General features: G+C 39.2%; 1 protein-coding gene across 2 annotated transcripts in view; it reads right to left on the reverse strand.

Moving 5' to 3' along the window:
* Window positions 1-9,360: 9,360 nt before the first annotated feature.
* nkx2.2a (NK2 homeobox 2a) overlaps window positions 9,361-10,420 on the reverse strand; it is a 1,532-nt gene continuing 472 nt past the window's right edge. Inside the window, exon 2 of one of the 2 annotated variants that reach the window (XM_028566635.1) lies at window positions 9,361-9,932. In XM_028566635.1, coding sequence (XP_028422436.1) covers window positions 9,379-9,932 — 554 coding nt within the window. In that variant the 3' untranslated portion in view covers window positions 9,361-9,378. Of the gene's footprint in view, window positions 9,957-10,420 lie in introns of both variants that reach the window. The other variant, XM_028566634.1, reaches the window with a different exon arrangement.

A 10,420-nucleotide genomic window follows, 5' to 3' on the forward strand; every position in this document is an offset into this window, starting at 1 on the left:
TTACATCTTATTCTGCAATAAGTAACTTTTAACAACTGCTGATAAATAAAGTGGAATCAAGGAGTGTGCAGTATTTCCCTCTGAAGTGTAGAGAAGTAAAAGCAAGTCTCGTACAATTAGCAAATACATGTGTCAATATACTTATTTACAGTGTATTATGCATAGGTTTTTCTGTAAATAAACCTGGAACTTCTGTTATTTGTGTTACATAATGTAACATTTTGTTGTATTCATTCTTCCTAGTGAATGTGTCATCAAGTTGTGATTTTAACCCCCTAAAATAAAAACTATGAAATTATTGTAAGGGTGGCATTTATTTTATTGAACAAGTCTAGTCAATTTGTACATTTTAAAACAACAAACTTTGACTTTGAAGTGCTGTACATATAAGTTAAAAATACATTTAGATCAATTAAATGACAATAAATACATTGTAAAAAATACAAAAAACACAGTACATAGAAAGACATGATGCCAAATAGAATATAAACAATCATGTATTGATATTTATGTTCGTGAAGATGCAAAAGCTAAAGTAAAATGTAGGGTATAAGAATTAATATATAAAAATAGCCAATAGCAGTGGAAGACCTGACAGTTAAGAATAAAATGGACAATCTGGGCAACAATGGAAAATGCTTGACCACTCCATGGGATTTTATCTGGGGCAATGCACAGAGGATCTGAGGGGCCCGGAGGTCGAGTGGGGCCCTGCAACAGAGTGGGGGTTTGTGCACTGCTCAGGTGTACTTTGGCAATGGCAGTCATGAATGTGATACTCCCCATTAATTGACTCAGCTGGGTTACCCTACCAGTGTCAAGCAAAGGACAGTGGGCTGATGGGAAGTTGTGTATGCTACTGCATCGCCTTTGTGTGGATGAAAACATGGGATTGTATCTGTGACCATAGAAGACAAATAAGTTCAAAGTTATTGCTTCCATCTGACACATCACAAGGAGCATAAAGACTGTGAAACATGATACAATAAAGTCAGACCGTGCATTGATCGGCTCATGTAGAAATACTGCACCTATTCAGCAAAGCAAGTCCACAAAAACGAAATATCAGGGAGAAGCTCTTTTTTTAATGTATTTTCCATTTAGTGAAGATAGATCTGAAACACATTATAAATTCACCACAGTACAAGTGCACAAACACATGATGGGCACAACTTGCTACACATATTTTACATCCTCTTTGTCCAGGAAGTTAATTAGGCAACTTGAATTGGTAAAACGCATTGCTGCCACATTGTTGCTCTTTGATCATCACGCATGCTGATTGAAGCATGTCTGAAACAGATGATGGCTGGCTGTTATGAGGCTCAAAGCCCCAGGATCCATTTGCAGTGTTGGCATCTCAAGCACCTCATGTTCATCCTCTGAAGAAGGTGAGACAATCCATTAAGTGAAAGGCATAAACACTCAACTCTGGGAACCTGATTGTTGGCGCTGTCCCCCATCCAGCCCATCTGACTGCAGCGGACTGTGGGTTTTATACAAGACAATTCAAGTCCTAAGATGGAACATTGAGAAAGAGAAGACAAAGGGAAATAAGACCATATGGCAATTTGCATATCATAACACAGCAGCAAAACTTTTAATGAAAGAGCTCACAGATGTAAGAGACGGAACACTTTGAGACAAGTTGGCTCTAAATATTCATTATCATGCATTGTAGGTATGAATTTACCTGCAAGAAATAGCTATCAATTTTAAGCTAACCATATATATATATATATATATATATATATATATATATATATATATATATATATATATATATGTTTGAGTACATGACATGTTGTCATATGTATGTTGGTCTTCTTTGAGCAACACAAATTTAATGAATAATTGAAAAAGGAAATCAATTACATTAAAACAATGACATTGAATAGCATTAATTTATCTAATCTTGTACATAGCATGGGATAAAAACAGGTTTGTTTTTGCACAATGTCATTCAAATGTGGCAATTTTTAATTTAAAACTGTCAAATCTATTACTAATAGATAATCTAATACCGCAATGGTCAAATTGAACAAAAACAGGTGAATGAACGTCTCCTAAACTACTAAATTGATCCAGGAGACAATAAACATTTGGTCGCTGTTGTCTATCACAGTTTCAGTCCATTACAAAGAGTGTCATGAACACCTCACATGGTCTGTAATTATTATGATTTTTTAGCCACTAAAAGTCCCCTTGTGTAAAATTCAGGTCTTTGTTCCACCAAGACTGTCAGTCTGCTTTTGTCATGAGCCAGTGTGTTAGCCAAGCATAAGAGTGTGTGAGAAACATAATGCAGACACTGCAACTTGAAACTAAATTGACCTTTGTCTTATTTAAAGTTGCTTTCAGGAAAATGTTAACATCTCTTTACAGTAGTAATATCTTTATATGACAGCATGAGAACCACTTAGTGTAGCTGACCTCTTATTTTTATGGAAGTGTTTGTTCCAAGACGGCATTGTTAACAGATTAATAGGCAGCATTGTATGGCAGCAAAGAAACAAACTTCATTAGAATAATGCAGAGTAACTAACTTTTACAAATGTAAAAAATAGAATTAAAAAATAGCTTGAGGCACATTTAGTTGTTAACAACCTATTTTTAATTTTTTTTTTACACTGACTGCCACATTGCTTTGTCATTGACTCTCAGAGAAATAGATAGGATTTAGAAGATAAATGATGAAATAAAGAATGATATATACTGAATACACCTGGTGGGATCTTATGCTTTTTAAATAGAATAATGAAGCTATGAAGCAATTTTCCTATTGATACATACAGTATATCAATAACTCCAAAATGTTAAAAATGACCTTCCAATACATTATAAACCCACTCCGTAGACAAAAGTGACCACAACAAAAAGCCAATATGATTTTCTGTAGTCCTTTATTTCATTCACCATGATATTTATTTTTAGATGGCTGCAGTCGTGGATTACTAGCAGACAGGTGGAGAAAGGTACCTGGGAAGAAGGGAAAAAAAAGCTGGTCTGTCTGAACACGCTACCAGATCAGATCATGATACTCTGCAGACTCTGTTGTTTTCCTAATCTCAACATTCAGCAAAGTCAAGAACCTTGACGCTCACTGCTTTCTCACAGAGATGACTCTAAACTGGCTGCTGCTCATCTGCGGTACTTTAAACTCAGACCTGCTGCTAGCACAATTTAAGAACTGCACTATCAGCGTCTCCACACAGCAAAACACTGTTGCATGTTTTGTCTTGTCCAAATAAGCGAGAATGGAAGTTTATTTCCATGTGAGGCCCTTATAAGATCTTGTTCACTGGCTCGGTTAAGTATTAGCATTTTAGTATTCAGAAAAATGTCACACTGACTGGAGCGTGTTAGTCAGTCCTGCCATATAGCTTTACCTCAGTTTCAGTCTGATTCGGAACACGAAATGAGCTAAAAGAAATATGTTCTACATCTACTTACACTTAAAGTCTGTGAAAATGCCCTTACATGGAGACAAGGACACTTAAGCAAATGGGTTCTACATTTTCTCTCAGTCATGTTTTAACTGCATGGGAAAGAGCAACATTGTACACAGCTGATGAGAAAAAGGAGCTAAAAGCAAGTGTCATGACACTTCAGAGTAAGTAGCAGGAGAGTAAATTATCAAAGCAATTAAACAATATTGTCAGGATGTTTATTTGCTTGATGCATGCGAATGATTTAAATGATGCATGTGATACAGATGTAGAATATGAGGTAAAGAATAATGCATGACACAATATTTTTATGATCATAGGTTTACCAGTAGATTTTCCCCTTTCAATTCCACAAACTAAATTTGGTCTTTTTATTCCCTTGTATATTCTCCCTCTCAATTCCAGCTAAACTGCCAAATAAGGATATATTTTGTATAGGATCCTGAGAGACAAGGATATGAATTGTAAGCAGATGGAGGGGTTAATAATTCCATTAATTAAATATATTAAAAAGCCATCTAAGAATTGTGACAACAATGATTATTTAACTCCTTATTTGTCATGAAATAAACAGACTGGTTGCAGACTGTTGCAGGTGTAATGTCAATGACTATTATCTGCTTTCAAATTGGATGCAGTAACAAAAAGAATCCTATTTTTATTCATGTTATGAAAACAACATGACAAAAGCCAGAGATGTTCAAAGATGCTGTGGGTATCTTTCTCTCTTTCCTTAAGATCCACAGAAAAACTGCCATCAAGCTGCAGCTCTTCTGTTTCTTCCTTGTTTAAACCACAGATACACAGTGTGTGTTCACCGGCTTCTTCTCATGCAGACGGAAGGCTGATCTGAACAATGCTCTGCAGATTCTCTGTCCCACTGAGTAAACTTGTGGATTTGCTGTGTCGATTCGCTCTGGTTCACACACACAGCAACGTGCCTTATCTCTTGGAGATATTTCATGAGATTTTAAGATGTCCATCTCTGTATTCCCAAATCACAAAAATTAAACAGAAGAAATCCTAGACCAGATTTTGAAATATTAGTATCTGGATGTGATTGTGCTGTCCTGTGCAGAAGCTGTTTGTTCTCTCTGTGTATTTGTTTCTCCACACCAGCCTTACTAAAGTGATCAAAAACTCTTGCAGATTAAAGATGTCTTTCCTTCCTTTCTCACTCCTCTCTTCCATGGTGTCCAGCATCCCTCCACCCCCTGCTGCTGCCTCTTTCTAACCCAATGAGGCCCCCTACAGGTGCAAGCTCACTGATGCTGAACTGAGCAGGTGCATAAAGATGGTAGCCTTTTATTTTGTCATTTGACCCATTTTGCATTACTTTGCATACTTCCTCTCCGCATGAGGAGATGATGGTGCTCAGGCACTTTGCAGCCTAGTAAGTCTACATAGTGCAGGACGTGATATACATGTAAATAATACAAGTGAGTAGATTCTAGGTACCAAGTATAAGATTATAAGTATTTTGTTTTTTGTTTTAAATAAAGCAATCAGACTCCACTGATCCTCTGTTTCACTTAGGTGCTTCAAGAGGATATTTGTTGTCATGTTTAGTTAGAGATGATGCCTTTCACAAAAGAAAAGAAATAACAGTGATACGGGATGCAGTTTTTTTGTTTTTTTGATATTGCTGAGGACTCAAAGTCTTCTTTGTTGTGAAGGACACTGTTGAGCTGGGACTTTCCTTGGAAAACCTCACTTCAGCTCCATTGTTCACTTTCACTGATGTGAATTAATCTGCACCATATTTGTCCCCCTATGCTATTGCGCCACACCGTGGAAATACCCAGTGTCTCTCTCTCTCTCTCTCTCTCTCTCTCTCTCTCTCTCTCTCTCTCTCTCTCTCTCTCTCTCTCTCTCTCTCTCTTTGTTGGAAATGGAAACAGTGCTAAATGCCTGCGGACTGTTTACGTTGAGTCTAGTTCGTTGTTGAGAGCGATATGATTATGCTCTTAAGATCCATAACAATGTCATAAACCTCGATCATGCATTTAAAATACGGTCAAGTAAGTTAGCTGGGATGTCTGTTAAAAAAAAATACACGTTAATTTCAGCAGTTTCAGTGTCACTGAGTGGCCGTCATTTGCAGTGCTGGAGTTAGATGAAGTTGGGCTGTTGGACATGTGCAGGTAAACGCTGCATGACGCCAACTAAAGACCTCTGCTTCCATCTTGTGGCAGCTTGGCGCAACACTTCCTCCTCTGCCTCCACCACCCTCCCTTCCTACCTCCCTCCCTCCCAACCATCACTCCCTCTCTCTTTAGTATCGGCACTGTGGCGAATCTAATCTGGATCTCCTTTAAGGCAATAAAACCCAGATAGCTTCCTTTAAATGAAAAGCACCGCTTATTACAGCTTTGAAATCCTCGTTTATTTGGCGATGTGCACGATAGAAAAATGATTCATGTCGAGGTTCAAATGGGCAGGATGACGAAGATCCATGGTGTCCCAAGTGCATATTTCCTCAAGTATTGTATTCCAAGGTATATAATAGTGTTATCCACGCAGGTTGAACTATGCTGCATGACAAGATGCTTGTTTTAATGTCGCCTGTTTTATCCCTTCAAGCAGCCAAAAGCAATTTCCGATAAATCTGACCCTGTTGCTGAGCTGGTAGAGGGCTGGTGTAATTTTCTGGTGCGTTAATGACAAAATACGGTTGCAAAGCGAAATTTGTTCACCGTAAAAGTTTACCATAAAGGCTCTTACACTAGGTGATCTTTTTTATTTTGCCGCTGTTTAGACGCAAACACAACAGAGCGTGACTGGATGCACAAATCAAGTTTTTTTGGGGGGGTTGACCTAAAAATGTGTTTAAATCTAAAATAAATTTGGGGACAAACAGGCTCAGAGTGCTTTAGATTTTAAGGGGGTTGCTTTGTAAAAGGTATAATAAAATACAAAAGATCTATAAATATGAATGCATAATAAAATATGACATTTAGAAATAAAAGAGCCATTTTCATAGCTTATAAATTCAAATTTTCCAACGGCAGTCAATCTTGGCGCATTAGTCCACCAAACACCTGCCAGTATCACCAGTTTTGGTTCCCATGAAAAAAACATCTGCACCACTTTCAGATCATCGGACACACAATGAAATTAGAATGCAAATGGAAGCTTCAACATTTACCTCTTAGATTAATTAACCTTACTATTGGCATATTCTGTAATTGACACAAGTTTGAAAAGCGTCTTGGTATAGGCTAATTTACAGCAAAATCCAGGAAAGGTTTTGTGAAATCCAATCTTTGGAATGTTCGCAGCAGCTCGGTTTTACACCTGATGCGGAAATCCATAAAACAGACTCTGAAGGGGGCAAATTCTATTTTAGAAACAGGCCTACGCATACCAGCGGGACTCAAAGCAAATAAGGAAGAACACTGTCTGGTATTAAAAATAGTTTTTTTGCGTTGTGACGAGCGACTTTTTTTGGACAGACAATAATCCGCCTTTCACTCTGGAGAACGGGGGAGAGAGGGGAAAGAGAAATGAGAAGGCTGTTGTTGGCATAGCTCTATCAAGGAAGAAGGACTCCCTGTTATCTGTGAATGGGGCTTCTTTTTTCTTTTTTTACCAGAATAGATATAGCACGAATTTTTAATTCGTTTTTCTTTGAGAGACAACAATGCTTTATTTGAAAGCTTGATACAATTTGGGGTTTGTGAGAGATCCTTTTCTCCTTGTCCGAGCCCAGCTGCCCATATGGGATACAACGTGTGCAGCAAAGATCACAATGGCACCAAGTGACAGGCAGGACAAAAAGCCCAAGGATACATCTCCCTGACTCTGAACAGCACCAAGAAACTCTGTCAGTCTCTCTATCTACACTGTCTGCAGCCCCTTTCCTGCTGCTGCTGCTGCATGCTCGTTAACATGCACGCCTCTAACATCCAGCAAAACCAGGCCTGGGCTTTTGTCTCTACTGCTGTGTCGTGTACTGTATTATGCAATGATAGAGTCACAAAACTGTCTCATCACAGAGGCAAAATCTGGAGGCAAAGAGCCACACAAAGGTCTGCATTTTTCTATGAGGTTTTAAATATTAGTCTTAAATCCCATTCGTTCCGGGGTTTTTTTTGTTTGTTTTTTTAAGAAGCCAGAATATCAACCACAACAATCCAATCACTGCCAGTCCTTCATCACCGCCTCTGGCAATATACTTCATAATTCCCATCTCATATCGTATTTCTCCTCACACTTAATATGCGATATTGGCGATGCTTGGCACGATATAAGCAACGCGTCATTTCTTGTTTATCCACAAATACATCAGAAACGAAACAATATAAGCAAACTGCTGATTTATTTGACCTACACGCTCAACCAGTGTTGAAACACAAAACCTTTCTGTCCGGGACAAATTGAGTCTGCGTCGCCCACAAAAGCAGTAGCCCCTTGAGACTCAATTCTGTAAATAATTAGCAAATCTGCCCAATTTGGCTGTTTGTTCAGTGATGATAGGGGCGACTCTAACATCTGTCGTGGGATTTTTGTGTCCCGGGACAAACACGATGCATAGATTTTTCTACTAGGTTATCATATTTACCCAAGATATTGACTGGATCTGATAATCCGCAGTGCGCTACGGATCACTGGGGAGTCATTTGTGCTTGTTTTGGTTTCACCTTAAAGAAGATGGTGACTATTCGAGTAAAGTATAGTTGAGTGTGGAATGTCATTGTTAACACGTTATATGATCATTTGAAAAGTAACTTTATTAGGCGGTAAAAGCCCCTCTAAGCCGTGCGTATTTTAGTTGACCGTTGGCCGTGGTTAAACAAAGAAGACTGGTGACTCACTGATTATTCCTGCTCTATTTGCAGTTTAGCGCTTAACAAGATAACAAAACATTTATTGCATTAAAACGATTTTCCCCCCACAGTCTGCCACTTTACGCCCAAGGCCGGGAGTGGGAATGCTGACAAAAAGGAGAGCTTTTGACTCAAAAGCTTCTTGTGTGAAGAAGCCCTCTTATATTAAGTGAGTGGATTTTAGTCCCATTTCACAAGTGACTTTAGGCTCTTTATTAGTGAGGTGTTCGGATTGGGAAAAAATATTCTCCGGATTAAATTTGCCTAAAAAGAAAGAACTGAAGTGCGCTAGAGATTTATTCCCAGAGTCAAGCTCCATTCTGTCCCACAATATAGTGTTTAACTCCTCGCCTTTCATTGTGATGTTTAGATGTCTTTTCAGAGATGATCAAATCGAATATGGACACTTATATAAACCAAACCCTCTTTTCAAAAACACAGCATTTTATTTTAAAATCCTTATAAAAAATGTGGGATATTTAGCCAACACCGCGCGGCTACACTGTTATTTACATATGTGTAGTCACAACGTTTTGCCAAAAATCACTCCCCCGTTGTTTTTAAAATGTGTAAATATATAGAGGCCAATCTTCAGCTTTAAGCTCCCTAAAGCTCTCTAGGTTGCAAACATTTGCCACAAAATATTTACAGGAAATAAAAACAAAAGGAAAATAGCTGCAAAGTTGCCAGTGTTTATTCATGGCCATAAATATTTTTTTCGGTCCATAAAAGAAGCAAGAAATTAAAATTTCTATAATTATAAAGTGGTTCGTACGTGCTGATAATAACACGAAGGGACAAAAGAAAAAAAAAGAGAAAAACATCTCTACAACCAACACACAACATACTTTACAAAAAAATTCACAAGAAGAGCATTGACATTCTCAATAAAATCTATAAGGGAGAGGTTCGGACCCAGTTCTCTTAACGAAAACATGTAAACACGGCGCACACATGAGCCCCGAATAAAAATGGTAGTATATATATATGAGTCAAGCTGCAAAAATGAAAAGTCTTTTGTTTTTTGCGTTTTATTTTTTTTCTTTGCTTTGTGGTGAAACTCCCTACCGTGCCTCCAAGCCAAGTCTCTATAATTTCTCTCACCAAGTCCACTGTTGCGTTTGCACCAAGTGATGTGCTGGGAACTGTGGCGTGGCCGCGGCGCTGTACTGCGCGTTATACTGCATGTGTTGGAGTGACTGGGCACTATAAGCCGAGAAGGGGATCCCGGCCTGAAAAGTGGCCGCCAAGTCCTGAGCTTTAAGAGTGTGACAAGGCTTTCCATCCCTGACTAAGACGGGCACGGCCACCCGCCTGGGAGAAGGGAGATGGGTCACTTCCATACCTTTCTCGGCCCGGGCTCTCTTCATCTTATACCGGTGGTTCTGGAACCAGATCTTCACCTGGGTCGGGGTGAGGCGAATCAGGCTGGCCAGGTGCTCCCTCTCCGGGGCGGACAGGTACCTCTGCTGCCTGAAGCGACGCTCCAGCTCGTAAGTTTGCGCCTTGGAAAACAACACCCTCCTTTTCCGTTTCTTGCCGGAGTCGCTGCCGCCGCTGCTGGAAGTTTCTTTATCGTTGTCCGGCGATTCGTCGTCCGCGGACGGCTCCGGGGACTTGGCCGAGTCCTGAGAGCTGGCGGATAGACCGTGCACTGCGGCAAGAAACGGGAGAAACACTGTCAAAATGTTATGTTGTAAAGTTCCCAGATACATTTATCATAAGCACAAGCCATCTATTCAGCAATCAAAACTTTGGGTGCATTGGCAAATAATGGTGCTGATGCGTAACAAGAAAAACAACCTGATCGAGCACTTGTCAAAACATGATACACAGATAACATTTTTTAAGACATAAAAATGGCTAAATAATAAAACACCGGGACATTTTGGCCAATTTGAACTCGTTAGTGTAATTCTTACATCTTCAGCCCAAATCTCCACAAGCAGAGCGAGTCAGTGAAGCATTAAAAGATGCATTGTCTGCCTGTAAATCTCCACAGAATGCAGTCTTATATTTCACACCGTGCTTATACTCTGACTAACTTACAGCGCCCTTGTTTTTCCACGGTGCTTTATCGATCACATTCTTACAATGCAAAGTACGTTGAGCCTAAACACTGCACGCATTTGTTGAGCTGTA

The sequence above is a fragment of the Perca flavescens genome, chromosome 20 (genome assembly GCF_004354835.1).
Source record: "Perca flavescens isolate YP-PL-M2 chromosome 20, PFLA_1.0, whole genome shotgun sequence".
Taxonomy (NCBI): domain Eukaryota; kingdom Metazoa; phylum Chordata; class Actinopteri; order Perciformes; family Percidae; genus Perca; species Perca flavescens.